Source organism: Grammomys surdaster, unplaced genomic scaffold (assembly GCF_004785775.1).
Source record: "Grammomys surdaster isolate TR1022 unplaced genomic scaffold, NIH_TR_1.0 193, whole genome shotgun sequence".
Taxonomy (NCBI): domain Eukaryota; kingdom Metazoa; phylum Chordata; class Mammalia; order Rodentia; family Muridae; genus Grammomys; species Grammomys surdaster.
This window is the reverse complement of record NW_021604638.1, coordinates 7,684,480-7,703,262: the sequence shown is the minus strand read 5'-3', so window position 1 is coordinate 7,703,262 and position 18,783 is coordinate 7,684,480. Positions and strand designations below refer to the sequence as shown.

Genomic DNA, 18,783 nt, shown 5'->3' with positions numbered 1-18,783 from the left:
CGGCACATGCCTGTAATCCCAGCGCTTGGGGTGGGGTGGAGGTGGGAGGAGCAGGAGTTCAAGGTCATCCTTGGCTACATAGAGAGTTAGAGGCTAGCCTGGGCTACATGAGACTCTGTCTCCAAACACCCTCCACCTAAAATTGTAAGCTGTAAAGTGTCCATGGCACTGGGACACTTGTGTAATAAGCCCCCTATAGCTTCCTTTCCATGCTGAACTTGGTACAGCTCCTGTGACATGTCACTCTTTGCTGCCCAGGGCCCAGCCCATCTCTCAGAAGCAGTGGCCAACCACCATCGCCTGCACTCAGATCTGTTGTGACCCACATTTGTCCCTGCCACCCACCTCTGGTGAAGCTGGGACCGGCTCCTGCAACCCTTCCTTCTGGCTGCTTCCTGTTGGAGCCACATGTTCTCTGGTAGACCTCCCATCCCCAGACAAGGAGCTTGAGAAGACAGTTGAGACAACCTTATGTGAGTCTACATGGTGGGTGGCACCGCCTTTAGGGGCACTGAAGGGACTGCCCAGTTATGCAGGGCCCAGTGTTTCTAAAGATCCCCTCCAGTGCTGGGGAGATGGCTCAGTAAAGCGCTTGCTGCTCAAACTCAAAGACCCAAGTTCAATCTCCAATGCTTACCTAAAGACAGTCTTGTGATGTGAGCCTCTACAAATACCACCATACCCATTTCCCAGCTAGGGAAACAGAGAAAGGCAAAGGTGAGCGTGGGTCAGACACTTCACATACCACACATGGGGATTGAGAACACACTCCATCTCCTTCACTCTAGACTGCCTGAGCTCGAGAGGAGGGGCTGGTTTCTAGGAGGGAAGGGAGGCTCCCGCACAGCAGGTCTAACCCTACTATGTACCAGAAACACTTTATCACACACAATAGGACTTCAGCACCACTACATCCATCCCAACTAGTCAGTCGAGGTCTGAGGCTGTCTCTCTGAAGAGCTGATAGGTGAGCCAACATCTGGAGTATCAGGATGGACTGGTGGGCATAGCCAGACAGAGGCCCAGTGACCGAAATCAATTTGTACAAGGTCACATAGATAGCTTACCTGTCCTTCCTCTGCACCAGGCCCTACAGCAGCCTCAGAACTCGGGTCAGTGAACCTTTTCTATCTTAGGGTTCATCATCATCACCACCACCACTACCACCATCATCACCATCACCACCATCATCAGTCTAGGCTTTGTGGCCATATATCTGAAAGCAGTTGTACCTAACAGGTCAATGAATAGGTTCAGCTGTGTTCCATAAAATCTTACTTATAAACCAGGCAGCCCACCCACTCCACTTTAGAACATGAGGAGAGGAAGACACAGCAGGGAGAGCATCCTGCTTCACTCAGCAAGAGAAAAAAATATGCAGAATAAAATAGAAAGCAAGAGGGACCACATTGTATGGCACAAGGAGAGAGCTAGACTCCGCAGTTCCCTGGGACAAAGCAAAGGCTATACATTGTTGCAGGATATTTGATCACATTGTAAACTCCAAAGATCCTGAACTGGAAAAGCCTGTTTCTACCTGTGGTGTGGCTCCGCCTTAGCACACGCCTTTAATCCCTCAGGCTGGAATACAGACACGCCCTTAGTACACACCTTTAATCCCAAACAACAAAGGTAAAGTTAGTTCTTGGAAGAAAGCACCCCTGTTTGAAAGTGATGTCTAATTGAGTGGCAGACAAAGTGACGAATCAGAGAAAGATTAGACAGAATGAGTCAGAAATAGGATATACTCAGTTCTCACAGGAGGAGAAGAAAGGGAAGCTACTTAAGGAGCAGTGCAGAGAGAAAAGGAGAGAGGAGGCAATTTACCAGGAGAGTTTTACAGAGACAGGTTGAAGAGAGAACAAGTTAGACACAGGTAAAGACAGAATGAGCCAGAGGATGAGAAGGAGCCAGACATCAGAACAGATTGCATGAGTTAGTATGAGGCCAAGCAGACAATTCAGTCAGGGGCTGAGGGTGACTCATCCCGAGGTCAGTCAGCTCTCTTGTCAGCCCTGGGCCAGAGTGACTCAGTCAGCCTGGAGAGGAGTTTGAGTCAGAACAGCTGGGTTAACCAGCCAGCTAGAGTTCAGAAAGAACTAGAATAGGTGAGTTTATTCAGCAGCAAGTCTCAGAGGCTGAAAACACTCTAGGCCTAGATTAGATCATAAGGAGGCCAGAAGCTTCCAGAAAGAGGCTGAGGTTAGCACACGAGGAGGCAGTATGCCTCGGAGACCACAATTACATCAGCAGAATAAAAGATACTATTGCAGTCCACGCAGGGGAGTTCACCTATGTGGAAAAGGCCTTTGTTAACACCCTGGATTCCCAGTAAAGCACTTTGAGTCCTTCCTTCTTTTGAAGCATGCCTACTGTGTGTCCTTTCTTCACAGCATGCCTACTGTGTGTAGAGTGATTATCTTTCTTTGATTTTTCACTCCACTCATGCTTGACTCCTCACCAGCACCATGGTGGGAAGAGTCTATGGCCAGCTCACATGAGTCCCCTCCTCTTGGCCAGAGCGTTCCAGTGTCCTCTGGGGACCTCTTTCCCATTCTCAGTCCAGCAGGAAACCAGCCACTGACGACCCAGGCACAGCTAAGAGATTGATTGGCTCAGACATGATTGGCTCTGACACACAGGCCAATGAAAATCAGCTCTGAGATTTCGCCGACATAGTTGGTGCACAGGAAGGAAATCTGAAGTGCCAGAGGCCATGTTGGTGCTCCCCACTGAGAAGCCAAGATAAGAACAGAATGTAGAGATGTTGGAGGCCAAGTCCTGATGACGTGTGTAAGCTCCTAGATCCTGCCATACCTGAAGCCTCACCCAACTCAGAACTTTCCAAATACAGCTTTGGTTGTGATACTCTGAGCTGCATTTCTGTTCCTACAGCCAAAGGGTCCTAACACTTGCCTCCTCAGCACCCAGTATGGTGTCCAGCATATGGTAACACATGCCAATTGTCCAGCATATGGTAACACATACCAATTGATTGTTGTACAAACAGGTGGCATCTGGGCACATGCACACCCACCTAAACCCGAAGACTGGCAACTCTGGAGCTGAAGAGACTGTCCCCAGGATGGTAAAGGCGACTGGGTCAGATTGCAGCCACTATTTTAAAGACCCTCCGCCTCCCCAAGGGCAAAGAGGCGCATTTACTGTGAGCACAGGCTGGAGAGTTTATGGAGATGTAGGGGTCCAGCACGTGCTTCTGTGGTAGCAGGCCTGCCCTGCCACTGTGGACTTTCTTCTTAGATGCTGCTCTCAGTCAAAGTCAAGGAGGCACAAGGAGGTCTACATAGGCACTGAGGGGCGGGACCAGCCTGACTGAAGGAAAGTGTCAGGGCTGGGCCCTGGTGGCTATTATTGAGCGTTGACAGTCTACTTTTAGAATCTTAGTGATCTACTTACATCTGCCAGGTGTAAGAGATGGCGTGGAGCTGTCAGTGGTCTTCATTCCCTCAACGCCTGCTCCTACCTGCCAGGCTACAGTGACCAACTATGGGGGAGACCAATCCCAGTGCTAGGTAAAAGTGGGACATTGGGGATGTGCAGACACCCCAAGTACAGACATTGGGGATATGTCCAAAGTTGTCTTATCTCTGTAAATGAGGGCAAAGGGTCACTTCTCTCTGCCCTTACTAAACAATCAAGACTGATGTGAAAGCAAGGCACGGTGGGGCACACCTATGGCCATGCCTGGCACAGTGGGCATGCCTATGACCATGTCTGGTACAGGGGGCACACCTATGACCATGCCTTGTACCTTGGGCACGCCTATGGCCATGTCTGGCACAGTGGGCATGCCTATGACCATGCCTCGCACAGTGGGCACACCTATGGTCATACCTGGCACAGCAGGCACGCCTATGACCATGCCTGATACCTTGGGCACACCTATGACCATGCCTGGTACCTTGGGCACACCTATGGTCATGCCTGGCACAGTGGGCATGCCTATGACCATGCCTGGTACCTTGGGCATGCCTATGACCATGCCTGGCACAGTGGGCACACCTATGGCCATGCCTGGCACAGTGGGCACGCCTATGGCCATGCCTGACATGGTGGAGCACACCTATGGCCACGCCTGGCACATGGCACTCGGGAGGTGTAGGCTAGAAGATCAAGAGTTGAAAGTCCTCTTTAATTATATAGTTAGTTTGAGGCCAGCCTGGGCTACATGAGGCTTTGTCTCACAAGGACAGGAAGGGGAAATGTTTTGCATTCAGGAACTTTTCCTATGTAAGATAAAGACACTGAGAACTCACAGTGACACTCCTCACTAAAGAGTGGTGGCCGTTCCCCAGTGACCCCTGTCTCCGGTTCCCCTGTGTCCTGTCAATGTCTGTATTCTTGTCTCTCTTCCCCCTTCTGGAAGGCCAGAGCTATGAGGCCAGTGTCTTTGTTTTGCTGTCTGCAAGGATCCTAACTCCCAGCACAGAGCTCCGTGGGTCCTGACCAAATGGTCATGACCAGGCCTCCCAGCAGCAGCTGCGGGCTGTCTGGTTGTGGTTCTGGATCACACTATCATCTCATTACCCTCCCAGCCTCCTTACAAGCCGGCACTGAAGATAGCTCCATTGTACAGTGGTGGAAACTGAGGCACTCCACCCCAGGCTAACACTGACCAAGACTCCCACAGACAGACTGGATGTCTGTGCCCACTAGGTAACGGTTCCCTGCAACTGCCTTATAATCTCACACACTCCAGATCCAGGATCCAGCCACCGCTCGCCCAGTGCTTGGCTTCCACCCTCTTACAATCCACCATCACCTCCGGTGGGCCGGATCTACCATTGTCTTGATGAGGCCCGCTCTCTCCAGGACACTCGGCACATTGGCACACTGAGATGCACTATGGGTACACAGGTGAGCTACACAGCCCAGGTCCATTCCCAAACAGAATTGAGGCTGAAGATGAGGAGCTGGGGTATGTAAGGCTCCAGATGGGCTCTTCAGTGATGGGCAGCAGATGTGGCTGAAGTCACACTCCTAGCCATGTCTCAGTAATGATGGTGACAGTCCCCCATACATGAACACTTCCCCTTTTTCCAATTAGTAAAATTCTCAGCTAGCCTTGTGACCGCCTCATTTATTCATTCGTTTGCTCATTCATTCATTCATTCATTCATTCATCACGCAGCTTTTGATGTTTTATTCTGTGGCAGCCACTGTTTCAGGCACTGAACAGGTATCCCTAAGCTAACTAGACAAAGCTCTGTCCTTTAAAACCACATCCAAGGGGTGGGAAGGGCGAGGAACCCAGAGTTCAGGGATAGTGTGTGTGTGTGTGTGTGTGTGTGTGTGTGTGTGTGTGTGTGCACGTGTGGTGTGATCTTGTGGCTGTCTCTGGGAGGACTGACCCCAGTGAAGTGCAGTGTGCCCAGTGTGCAAACGCCCTGAGATGGGAAGGCACCTCGTAGGTGTGAGAAAAAGCTTTGAGGGGAGCTGAGAGGTGGTGGTGGGGCTGGTTGGGAAGGAGGGTGCAGGGCGCAGAGAGAGAGAGGAGCTGTGACCCCGGGCCCTGTCAGACTGGTTTTGAGCCAGAGTCTCATGTAGCCCAGGCTGGCCTTGGACTCACTGGGTAGTGGAGGATGACCTTAAACTCCTGATCCTTCTGCCTCCAGCTTCTGAGTGAGAGCTGAGGTTATCAGTGTGCACGACCACGCTTGGTCTGTGTAGCCCTGGTGACGAACCCAGAGCTTCTCGCACACTAGGCCGGCTCACTATTGACTGCTATGTCCTCAGTCCCCATGGAGGATTTTGAGCAAAGGAGTGGAAGGCAGGTTGTGGACTGGGGTGGAGAAAACAACCGTGAGAAGCTCTGGGTAAGGGGGGGCAGGGACAGCAGTGGATGGTGAGCAGTGACCACATTCTAGGACAAGGGTCCCCACTCCTGCTGCCATGGCCTCTTCACCATCATGGCTATAACACCTTCAACCGCAGGGCAAACCAAATCGTTCTTCTGGCGAGTTTCTGTGTGTGAGAAGGGGACCACGTGAGATGGGTCTGAAAATACCCACAGCCCACAGCATTAACTTCGCCCCTGACCTACATGGCCACACTGGACAGTTCTAGAGCTTTTAGGGTGAGGGACCTCCATGAGCATAAGCACTTTCCCTGCAAGCCATCTTCTGCACCTGTGTGGCACTTCCTGCCACTCAGAGCCACCTAGGGCAGCACACAGGGTTGGGAACAGCATATCCACAGGAAAGAGTGTCACTTGCTCCTAAACTCATACCACAGCAAACCGCCAAATGTGAGACCCGAGCCACAGGGCTGAGAAGATGGGACTTGGCAGTGGTGTCTTAGCGACCACACCCAAGCACAGGAACAGAAGACACGAATAAAGGCAGGCTGACGATGCGGCTCATTTGGCAGAATGTTCGCTTGCCTAGCATGATCAAAGCCCTGGGTTTGTCCTAAGCACAGCATTTGGGAGGTGGAGGCAGGACTAGAAATTCAGGGCCATCCTGTGCTGCAGGGTGAGTTCAAGACCAACCCTGGGCTATACAAGACTTTGCCTGAAAAGCAGCCAAACTGGACTTTGTCAACATTAAGAGGAGCTATCTGCAAACGTCAGCGTCAGCAGAGAGAACACACCCACAGGACAGGGGAAGACAGTTGCAAACGACACATCTGATAAAAAAAAAAAAAGGATGTCCTGGATATATATTAAGGTCTCTAAAGGCTGGGAGATAGCTCCATGAGTAATGTGCTCACTACAGAAGCTTAAGAGCCTGAGTCCAATCACCAGAAGTCAGAAAAAGGTGGATGTGGTGGTGCTTGGGGGGTAGGGTCAGGGACCTCCTGCTCTCTGGCTAGCCAGCCTAGCCTAACATGACAGGCCTTGGCTCCCAGTGAGAGACACTGGAGAAACACAAGGAGGATGGCTCCTGAGGAGCAAGGTTGACCTCTGACCCCCACACACACACTAAAGGACAACTCAACCACAGGAGTCAAATAATTCAATTGTAAGATTGAACAAAGGGGGCTGGGAGTCAGCTCAGAGGGCCACTTGCTGCCAAGCTGCTAACCTGAGTTAGATCCCGGGGACCCACATGGTGGAAGAAAAGCTCCAACCCAGGAAAGTTGTCCTATGGTGGCCACACGAGGGCCGTGCCCCCCCACACACACATAAAGTTTATTAAATAAAACGATGAAATAATTTTATCTGAGCAAAGGGCTAAGCGATAATCAGCATCTGCAGTGTTAGAGGTTCAAAGCCACAGTGGGAAGTGTGCTCATCTGGATGGCTACTCAGTGAACAAAAAGAGCCAGTGCACAGACGGTACAGCAGTGCACGCCTGGAATCCCTGCACTAAGGAGGCTGAGGCAGGAGAATGTCTAGTTTGAGACTAGTTTTTTTGTTTTAAATGGGACAGTCTTGGTGGTGTACATCTTTAATACCAGCATTCGGGGGGCAGAGGCCATTCAGATCTCTGAGTTAGAGGCCAGCCTGGTCTACACATGAGTTCTAGTTCTAGGACAGCCAAGACTACACAGAGATACACTGTCTCAAAGATCCTCCCCAAAAAGTGGGAAGTTGGCACAGGTACTATAAAGTTAGAACCCTTTCTCTTTGCTGCTGAGAAACGGTTTCTTAAAACTTCATGAACCTCGGGAGAGGTTGCCATGGAGAAAGCCATACAAGCAACCCCTAGAGCCCACATAAATGCCTGCCACTGGGGCACATCCATAATCCCAGTGACTGGGAGGCAGACATGGGAGGTTCCCCAAAGCTCATAGGCTGGCTAGCCTGGGACAGAGAAGAGGACCACTAAGGTTGTCCTCTGCCCCCATAAGTGTGAAGTCATGTGTACAGGCACACACACACACACACGGGGGGGGGGGGGAGAGGGAGGGAGGGAGAGAGAGAAAGAGAGGGAGGGGGAGGTAGACAGACAGACAGAGACTTCTGCATATAGACTGGAAAAACAACTGAGAGTAAGATTCAGTTCTTTGGACCCCCACATGCCTAGCATCCAAGAGAGATGAAGCACCCAAGTGTCTATCAACGGATGAAGCTAGAAACAAAGAGTAGCATATCTACACAAAGGAATAGCATTCAGTCCTAAAAGGAAAGAAATTGTGTCAGGCCAGAGTGAAGATAAACCCCCAAGGATATTACGCTACATAAAAGAAGCCAGGCACTAAGGACAGTGATGTGTGATTCCTGTGTGTAGCTTCCTACAAGAGTCAAATTCAGAGACAGGGAGTCCAAGTGTAGTTCCCAGAGGTTGGGGGTCCAATGGGGACAGAGGCTCGATTTTGGTACTGAACCATGCTGGAGTCTGGCTGCACAACACTGAACATGTCTACACACGTCTCTGTACTGCAAACTGTGAAGATGGAAAATCCTATACTTGGTGGATTTTACCAAATTTTAAAAATCACCTTGGGCATGTTTCCACCACAGGCCCCGATCGATGAAATTTAAGTGACCCCAGGGAGCGCTCACGGTCCAGTCCCAGCAAGGCAAAATGCCTCTGGAGCTCATGCAACCTGGGAGGGCAGAGGGCGGGTCTTAGACCCAGGACACACCCCAGCCTCGAGGAGAGTCACATGACAAGGTTATGTCACCAATGGAAAAACATGAGGACTGGCACCCTGGACATTCACCTGTAGATACTGGCTCCTGCCCATCCTGGACTTCCTGTCACAAGCCTTACTTCATGACACCTAAGTCTACCAGAGAATACCCATCTAGGGAGAAGCCAGAGACTCCTCTTTGGAGATTATCTTACAGATAAAGTTAATGCCGGCTCTTGTGTCTCTAGGACCATCTGGTCCATCAAGTGTCCTTTGGGGACAGAGCCAAGACCACTCCCAACTCAGGCAACAGACACTAGCACTTCCCGTGAGGAAAGTGACCTTTTGGGGTGGCATCCCTGGGATGCCTCTGTCCTTCTGAAGATCATTACCACTGCCCAGGATAGATTTGTCAGTCAGAGCATCCAAGGTGTGCTCTGTCCCAGCCTCCCGTTTGTTGTGTGGCCCTGGGCTGGCTACTCAACTTCTCTGGGCCTCAGTCTCCATAGCTGTAAGAGGAGAACAGATCAATGGGGCTACGGGGTCCCTTTTGTGTGTGTTTGTGCAGGGTACATGTGTGTGTGGGTGTGTGGCAGTCAGAGGACAACCTTGGGTGTCATTCCATCTTGTTTGACGTCAGATTTCTTTGTTATTTACCACTGCATACGCTGGGTTAGCCACCCAGAAGCTTCTAGTAACTGTCCTGTCCCCCATATTGCCTTTGAAGCAATGGGGTTACAGTCGTGTGAGACTGTCCCTGGTTTTATGTAGGTTCTAATGATTTGAACTCTGCTCTTCAAACTTACGCCTTACTCACCCAGATGTCTCCCCAGTCCCAGCTCCTCACCCTCCTTGCACTGGGACGCACCAACGGTGACTGTCACTACTTCTGCTGTTGTTTTTATTTTAATCCAAGAGATGACCGCAAAGCTGAGTGTATGTGCAGCCAGCCTGGGATCTGTGCTGTTGAGACTGCCCCAGCTAGGGGGTCTGTTGCAAGGTTGCCCGCCTAGCTCACAACACAATCAGGACACACCAGGTAAGACTCCCGCTGATCAATCTTCAGTTAATTCTTCCAGAATTGAATCTTAAGTACATGTGCTGAGATATGAGGAGTGACCCCACACACCCTAAAAAAGTGGATAGCACACAAATGCTCCCTGGGACTTGGGGCCTTAGTTCCATCCTGACGAGGATCTGAGAACCAGCCTGGAACAAGATGGCTGACACATCATACCTCTGCTCCTCCAACAGCAGCCAAGGGCAACTCTGGCTCAGGCGCTGAGTCCCTGGGTCTCTGACTTTCCTGGGCTCCAGTGGCCAGAAAAAAAAAAAAAAAAAAAGCCTGCAGGCTTGCAGCAAACATGGCATTTTCTCAGAATGATGTTTCAGAAGGAGTTTATTCCGCAGATGGATTAGGAGAGACAGTCAGACTGTAAGCCCTTTAGTCACTGCCCCTTATGTGGGTGACAATTGACCTCTGGGGATAATTCAATGAGGCAGGCAGAGCTGTGGATTCCGGATGGCTGTCACCTGAAGGAACCATAATACTTTGCCTCAAATCACACAGACAGACGGTAAGGAGCCTGCCTGAGCTTGGGTAGCCCAGGTCTGCCAAGAGGCTCCCTCCCATCCAGGCCACAGTGCTACCAAGGATTGGGGGGGGGAGTTGGGGGAGGGGTGTTGCAGTGCTAGGTTTGGAGTTGCTGCCTGAGGCATGAGAGTTCTCTCCGACCCCTAAGCATCCTGTCTTCCTAAGGGCTCCTCTGCCAATATTCAACCCCGTCACTCTTCTTCTGGGATGGGGACCAGAGAGATCCCAGACCACAGATGAGACAGCCAAGACTTGAGAGTGGCACCAATCTTGGGGTGACTAGGCAAGTCAAAGGAGAAGCCCAACCCAGCTCCTGGGTTCCCCTTTACCCAGGAAGACCCTGGATCCATCCAGCGTGACTTCAGCACTTCCCACATATGGTCATATTTCACCCTCCTATGGCCCCAACAGGCAGGTTTACAGCATCACATCTACAGAGTTGGAAGCAAGGCTAGGAGGGGTCCAGAGGCCACAGCCAGGAGAAGGCAGGACTCACCCTCCAGCTGGGATCCCGAGTCTCTGGCAAGTGATCCCGCCATATTAAATAGGCATTGGAGATGCCCTGCCTCACTCAGCCAGGCAGCACAGAGCACAGGGGCTCCTGGGGGCTCCTGACATTTGATGCTAACACACAGATCCTCCTAGCTCAGGTGGGGAAGGCTGCAACCTCATCAAGTCACATCCAGCACCACAATAGGACATGTGCTAGAAAGGGGGACTCCGAAGGACTGCCAGGAACTGTGTGGCCATTCGCCAAGTACGGCCTCATGCCAGGAACTGGCTGGACTCTCCACTTGGGCACATCCTGGCCCTGCATGCGGCCTCCCCCTAACTCCCATTTCCTACACAGGAGACTGACTCCTGGCTCTCAGAAATAATGAGAAAGAATCCACACAAACTGCACCCCACGGCCGGTGGGAGCAAAATTCTAGCCACTATCTCCAGCCAAAAGCCACTTCCACTCTTGATAAAACGTAGTAATAAATTTTAGCCTTCTTATGTTCTGTGTGTAAATGTGTAGGAGAGTGAGGGTGGGAGTGAGGGTGAGGACATGGCTCTACTTCCCCAGTACTGGAATTAGAGCGATAGGCCACCAGGCCTGGCTTTTTCACATGGTGCTAGGATTTGAACTCAGGCCTGCATGGTTGCAAAGCAAGCCCTTCACCAATCAGTCTATCTCTCAGCCTCTAAATTTTACCCTTATAATTTCTTTCTTTCTTCCTTCCTTCCTTCCTTCCTTCCTTCCTTCCTTCCTTCCTTCCTTTCTCCCTTTCTCTTTTTTTATTTTTTCTTTTTCTTGTTTTTTATGACAGGGTTTCTCTGTGTAGCCCTGGTTGTCCTGGAACTTTCTCTGTAGACCAGGCTGGCCTTGAACTCAAAATCTGCCAGCCTCTGCCTCCCGAGTGCTGGAATTAAAGGTGTGCGCCACCACTGGCTTTACCCTTACAATTTCTACTCTAAAGCTACACACACGCCGGGCAGTGGTGGCGCACACCGTTAATCCCAGCACTTGGGAGGCAGAGGCAGGTGGATTTCTGAGTTTGAGAGTTCGAGGCTAGCCTGGTCTACAGAGTGAGTTCCAGGACAGCCAGGGCTACACAGAGAAACCTTGTCTCGAAAAAACCAAAAAAACAAAAACAAAAAAACAAAAACAAAAACAAAAAAAGCTACACACACATCAGAAATCCTTTGACTCACTAGAATACTCTTGAAGGTGGGTATGGCCACCGTCTCCACTGGACAGACACACTCAGATGGTGTAACCATTCAAGCTTGGGAAAAATCTGGATCCAAACCGTGATGGAGTCTGAATGAGACTCACGATCAAATACTTGGCCTCCAGTTGGAGAAAATGTTTGGGAAGGACTGGGAGGTGTGTCTCTTGGAGAAGGTGTGCCACTGAGGATGGATTCTGCGGTTTCAAAAGCCCACACCAGCCCGTTTGCCCAATAGATCTTAGCGACCGCTCCAGTGCTATGCTGGTCTGCCTGCCTACCACCATGCTCCCCGCCATGACGGTCATGAACTCACCCTCTGAAACTGTAAGCAAGCCCCAAATTAAATGCTTTCTTTTAAAATTAGACTTGGTCAGTGTTTTGTCACAGCCGTAGGACAATAATTAAGATGCTCAACTCCGCCATTTCTGCTCACTTCACACATGGTTACTGACCCTTTTAGCAAAGGCTTGGGTGAAGGCGTGTCACCTCCCAGAGCCTGCTTCCTCTGATGTTAAGGGTCTTGCTTTCAGTCATCAAACACATGCCTTCGACCATGACACCAGCCACTTGCTTTCCCAGATTCCCTTGCCACTAAAGCATGATCACATGATCAACGGCCAACAACATCAAGAACACCTGGAAGGGTGCTTCTGGGTGGGGGAGGGGTTCTCTTGAAGGAGAGTGCAATGGAACACAGGAAGAAATGCCACTGTTTGTGGAGTAGACATCGTGTCTACATTTGAGGGCTGGATCTGGCAGTCCTCTCTCCTGACACCAGGCATCAAGCACAGGTACCAAGTCATTTTCAGGGTCTAGAGAAGCAGAGAGATGGAAAGAATCTTGAATCTGGGATGGTGAGATGGTGCAGCTGGCAGACTGACTGTCACCAAACCTGATGACCTGGGTTCAATTCCCAGCACCTACGTTGTAGAAGCAAGAAACACAAGGTGTCCTCTGCCTTCCACAACTGAGCTGTTTCATGCACAGAGACACATGCAAAATAGATAAGTAACAATCAAATATAACAGAATACATACAGTTTAAAGCAACAACACTTGGGGCCAGCAAGATAACTCAGCAGGTAAGGACCCTTTCCACCGAACATGATCTGAATGATGGAAGAATTGACCTCTGACCTCTAACCTCCAACCTCCATATAGACACACATACAAAGCAACAAATAAGGGTAATTAAAAAAAAAACAACTTAAAAAAAATCTAGAATCCTGATAAGATCACTGAGCCATCGACTCAATGTCAGGACGGGCAGTAACACATCTCCCTCCCTCCGCTTGAAGCTGATATTTCTGCTTTGTCATTTATGATCCACAGAAGCACTAATGGGCACCCCACTGCCCAGGAACTCTGCAGAAGAAATGTCTAGGTCACACTAGCTCCAGAGACCACTGATCTGTGCCCAGCACAGTAAATACTCTGGCAATTTGGAAGCGGCCTCAGAGCTTAAACCCGGAGACTCGGGTCTCACACTTAAAGCTCTCCCCACATCACATCGAGAGAGGCCTGAGAATGTTCCCAGAGAGCAGAATCTCGGAGGAGGTCCTGGCATGCCTGCACTGCCTCCCTGCCAGGGCTAACCCCACCTCCCAAACAACCTACTGGGTTTTGATTTCATCTCCTCTGATGGAGAATCCAGGGCCTGGGCTTTGGTCTGTTCCTCACTTGTCAGAACAGCCCATGAATTATTCACTGCATCAGCTCAGTCTTCCCAGGGCACTGTCAGAAAGGAAGTGACTGCTGCCCACCCAGCCCAGAGAAAGGACCCCAGCTCACCCAGAGAAAGGACATAGCAACTTAGCACTGATAACAACAGCACCCTCTCACTAGTGCTAAGCTAAGCACTAAGTTAAGCTTCCATAAACACAACCTCACTGCAAAGTGGCCCCCAGTCTTCATCTTACAGATGGGAGGCAGGGAAGGGAGACGTGAAGAGTTGGCTGATTCCACAGCCCTGGTCTGTCCTTTCTCCAGGAGATATAAGATGCAGCCATTTGCGATCCTCACAAACACCCGGAAGTGGTACATAGCACTTGGCCTGTGTGGTTTCTGAGGAACCCGCGAGCCTCGCTGTGCTCAGCCTCGCTGCGCTCACAGGCTCCGCTTTGGAGATTGTGGGATGGGGTGGGGCAGGTGCAGGTGACAGAGAGACCAGAAGTCCAAGGAACTGAGGCACAGGAGGCTGTGAGGAAGAATGGCTGACAGGTTCCTGAACCCTGAAAAAGTCAATCCCTGATTGCTTCCTTGATATATCTACCCATCCACCACCCACTCATCCATCCATCAGTCATTCACCAATCTATCCGTCTCTCCACCCACTCATCCATCCATCCACCTATCCACTCGTTCACTTACCCACACATCTACCAATCCTTGGATATTTCTGTCCATCCACCCTCCTGTCCATCAAATGATCATCTGCCCATAAACCCACCTATCTACCCATCTACCCACTCATCCACCCACCCATCTACCCATCTACCCATACATCCACCACCCATCCACTTATCTACCAACCCATTCATCCATCCATCCGTCCATCCACTAACCATCCACACACCTATCCACCCACCCACCCACCCATCTACCCATTCATTCACCCACCCATCTATCCATCCATCTATCACCTATCAGCTTTTCTACCAATCCGCCCATCCATCCATCCACCAATCCATCATCCACGCATCCACCCATGCATCCATCCAAACACACATCCGCCTCCATCCCTCCATGCACCCAGCAATCCACTCACCCATCCACCCTACAGAGGGTTATATGGAGCCCTCTGAACCAGGCATTACGGCGCATGCTGGGAACACAGCAATGCATATGATACATCCTTGTGGGTGTAAAACAGAAACACGTAGACCAGAAACACATATGACCTCTGATACTGCACGGGGTGACAGGGTTCAGGGAGGGCACAGGAGTCCAGGAGGTCTCCAGGGGTAAACGGTTTAGTAGCAACTGTAGCAAATGGGGACATGAAGTGAAGGTGTCCATGGGGAACGATGATCTGGGGAAGGCAACTGTAAGCAGCAGAAAAATAAGTGGAAAGGTCCTGGGGTAGAACAGACCCTGATATGTTTGGGAACAGTAAGGAAGCCAGTGGGACTGGGACCACACGAACCAGAAGAGAACAGGAGAGATGAGCCCAGAGAGCTCTGAGGGCCAGAATCTAGATCTCAAATGCATAGTGGCATGTGGATTTCATGCTGGATGTGATGGAAACCTCTGTGGGTTTCAAACAGATGAATAATGCAATCTGACTTGTACCTTGGGCTGCTGGGAAAGGGATTGTGGGAAGCAAAGCAAGAGAAGGCGCTGGGGAGGGAGATGTCTGTGGCCCTCAATCACCAACAGAAAGAACAGCGTGTTCAAAACCTTGCTCGCAGGGAGGTACACTTCTGGCTACTCCTAGTTGCATGCTTCGTGACCTTAGACAAGCTACTTTGCCTCTCTGAGCCTTGTACGTGTTAGGTAGGCATTTGCTCAGCAACTGTGGACATTTCTATGCTGAGAGCCAGGACCGCCTTCCTGGTTCAGCTCTGACGGCAGAATCTGCAAGAATGTGAGCTGACAGCCCAGCCTGGGATCACAGCGAGGTCAGGATGCTGTCCGGGTGAGCCGATTAAGCTGAGCAAGAGGAGGAAAGGCTGTTTATTCCCACACACTGCCTCTTGCAAGCCGACCGCCTGTGCCCTGAAGCCAGGTGCCAACCCAAACACAGTCCTTTGCCCGTTTCTTCTTGGGGAGGGTAAATCCTCACTTCCTGTCCCTGGATCCAGTGTCTTAAGGACAGGGCAGGTGAGGAAGGAGGGGCCTACCTGGGCCTCAATGGGCTGAGCAGCGGGGGAACCTGTGTCAGGCCTAGAAATAGCAAAATAAGTCTGTTGATCCTAAGCCGGCTAAGGGTGAGTACCTTTCGTCTTAGAGGAAGGCTTTCTGGACACGGAAACTGGGGAAGGATTATGGTCTCAGTCTTCCAGGAGGAGACCAAGCCCAGAGACAAGAGAAAATGATTGTGGGCTCTTTAGACCATCCCTTCCTATGTCTGCTCCAGCCTTTTTGAGCAAGTCGATTGTCTGGAAATAACTCCATAGAGTCCCCTGAGAGAAGGGACCACTGAGGGGGCAGCTGAGCCACCAAGACTCCACACTGAGAGACCAAGCTAGCCAAGAGTCAGGCCTTGCTTCTAAACTATGGCTGGCTGAACAGGCCATCTTGGTCGCTTGCCTCTGGTCCCGTTTCCTGGGCTCAGCTCTCAGAGATAATCTTGCCTCTTCCCGAACTTGATCTCTCTGGATGCCCACACGTCTCTTTTCTGGGCCCCCTTCCCAGCCTCCCATGAAGCCCTGAACACACCGCGCTGTCATTTATTCCTGGCACTGAGTACACAGGCCACGTGAGGCAGGCCTCACCCTCCAGACACGCTGAGGTACCAGCCTGACTCAGAGGAATTGCACCTGCCCTGGTCCTCACCCCAAGCCTCTGCTGGTCCTCAAGACTTCCACCTTCGCCCAGCAGCCCACCCTGTGTGAATGAGTTCACCCCTGCCTCCTTCCCCATGCCTATTTTTCTGCTCTGATTTGGAAATTTACATCCTCCACTAACAGCCAAGTGCAAACTGCACCACACAGCAAGCACATTACCACAGAGCCAGCCTGGCCACAGTCCTGAGCCTTTGGGCAAGCCTGTTCTTGCTACTAACCTTCCCTATCTTTTGTCATCTCTTAAAAATACCTGTAGGTGCCCCAGCCTCTGCCAGGCGTGTCAATAGGCTGCGTGTATACCCTTTCTTATGGGCAGAGTGGGGTTATAACACAGGGCTAGATGCTACATCTGCAGGGCTAGCTACTCCAGCATGGATCTAGGCCTGGAGGGCAGGACACCAAGACTATCCAGCAAAGCTCCACTCTGCTCTCACCAAGGCTGTAGCATTTTAGAGTTATATAAACCATTTCCCCCCAACAAAGTAGGGGTACACAGCATTGAATCGCATGGGAAGGATGCAAGGGCAATGGTCCTTAGAGAACTCGCTTGGAGTCCCTGCCTTTTACCGGTATACTCAACGCGAGGAGCCAGGAGCCGCAGTGTAGGCCTCCATGAGGGAGAACAGACTCCAGACTCACCTTGGCGGCCACGGACGAGTTGGGCTTCTCCAGGAGGTCCCAGAGTTTCTTCCTCTTCTCAGCACAGCACGTGTTGTCGAACTCCTCGCCCTCCCGCTCCCGCAGCGTCTCGGCCTCGCGTTTCAGCTCCTCGTTCATCTGCTCCTTCTTTTGGTGGTAGCGGGCCTGGCAGCAGGACTCCAGGTAGATCTCATCGATGCCCCAATAGTCCAGCTCCTGGCTGAAACTCAGCGCGCACATCTCCTCCATCATGTGCAGCCGGCCGGTGCGGTAGAAGTTGAGAATGGAGGTGAAGGCGCCAGGGTGGCGGTCGAAGAAGTACTCGTTGTCCTCGAGGCTGTAGTCGTCGCACACCTGGAGCAGAGAGTCGTGCGTGTTGCAGTCCCGGAGCTTGCCCAGCCGCGTGCGGGGCAGGCGGTCCAGAGTGCGCCACAGCACCTCGTGCGCCAGGCCCCCGACGTTGAGGCGCACCCGGCGCGAGCACGCCTTGCTGCGCACGATCTCCATGGGCTCCGGCGGCAGCGAGCTGGTGGAGCGCGAGCCATGCTTCGTCATGCCCGCCGGCATCGCTGGTCTGGCCGCCCCCGCCCCCCCTGCCCCCCCAGGCCGCTGTCACTCGACGGCAAGGCCCGCTGCCGCGGGGGCGGGGGGCGGGGAGCTCTGCAGGCGGCTGCGGTGCAGGGGTGCGCGAGGGCGGGCGTCACGGCTACCGTCTCACCTCCATCCCGACGGCTGCGAGGCAGAAAGCGAAAGCGGACACCGGTCAGCGAACCGTACTGCCAGGCCCCTCCCTCAGGGTCCCCCACCGGCCTTGACCTTCCCAAGGCTTAAGCGGCTCAGGGGAGTTGGGGGGCGGGGGTGGGGGGGGGGGGGGAGGACGGATGGCCGCTGTTCCTCCCGCCGGTGCTGAAGTCAGCCCCACCCCAGGACGAAGGGAGGGGTGGCCCTCCAGGCGGGAGAGGCCCCCAGGAGGCTCCCAGGAAGCCCCACCCCCGCCCTGGCGCAATCCGGCCGCCCGGGGCGCTGTCCGTCCCGTCGAGTGCTGAAACTCCCTGCTCTGCGGGTCTCGGGATGGAGAGCCCAACCTGGCCCCGCAGTGGGGAGGCAGGGGAGAGGCAGCGGGAACTTTCTTTCTGTCTGTCTTTAGTGAGTTCTCATCTCCTCCCACCCCAAGACAGTCAAGATTTTGGGTGGGAGCATAGCGATGGTATTGGGCTTGCTTTTTCTAAATCTTAAAAGATTTTGGGCCGAGTGGGGACTTTGGCGGCTACCAGATGCCCACCTGTCGGAGGCCACCAGGCTGCCCTGTCCTGGGGCGACCCCACTCCTCACAGCACCAGGACCTGAGGTCGCTCCCGAGACCAGGTGAGGGTCAAAGGAGCCAAGGCAGCGGGGTCTGCACCTCCTTGTGCCCCCCCCCCAGCGCAGGAGGGGCGCGGAGTCCTCGGGATCTGCCTGCTCCGTGCTCCCCTCCTGCCCCTCCTCCTCTCTCTTTCTCCTCCTCCCCCTCCTCCCGCTCCTCCTCCTCGCTCCTCCCGGCGATGGCTTTTTATAACTCTGGGTTCTGCGCCTTTGCCCGGGCTCGGAAGGGAAGGGGTGGGGGAGGTGGGAGGCGGGGAAACCAGCGGAATCTTCTGGCCTTTCGGAGCATGCCCTCCTCCCGCCACGCACCGGTGATTTCGGGGGGTTCCCGGGGCCCACAGCCCGCGGGGCGCACGCCCCGCCCCCAGCCCGGGGTGGGCCCGCGCCACCCCCCACCCCGCCACACTCACCCCCAGGGTGGC

General features: G+C 52.6%; 1 protein-coding gene across 1 annotated transcript in view; it reads right to left on the bottom strand.

Annotated features, from left to right (window-relative positions):
* Kcnb1 (potassium voltage-gated channel subfamily B member 1) overlaps window positions 1-17,566 on the bottom strand; it is a 79,897-nt gene extending 62,331 nt beyond the window's left edge. Inside the window, exon 1 of the mRNA XM_028769748.1 lies at window positions 17,000-17,566. Coding sequence (XP_028625581.1) covers window positions 17,000-17,566 — 567 coding nt within the window. The remainder of the gene's footprint in view (window positions 1-16,999) is intronic.
* Window positions 17,567-18,783: the final 1,217 nt, after the last annotated feature.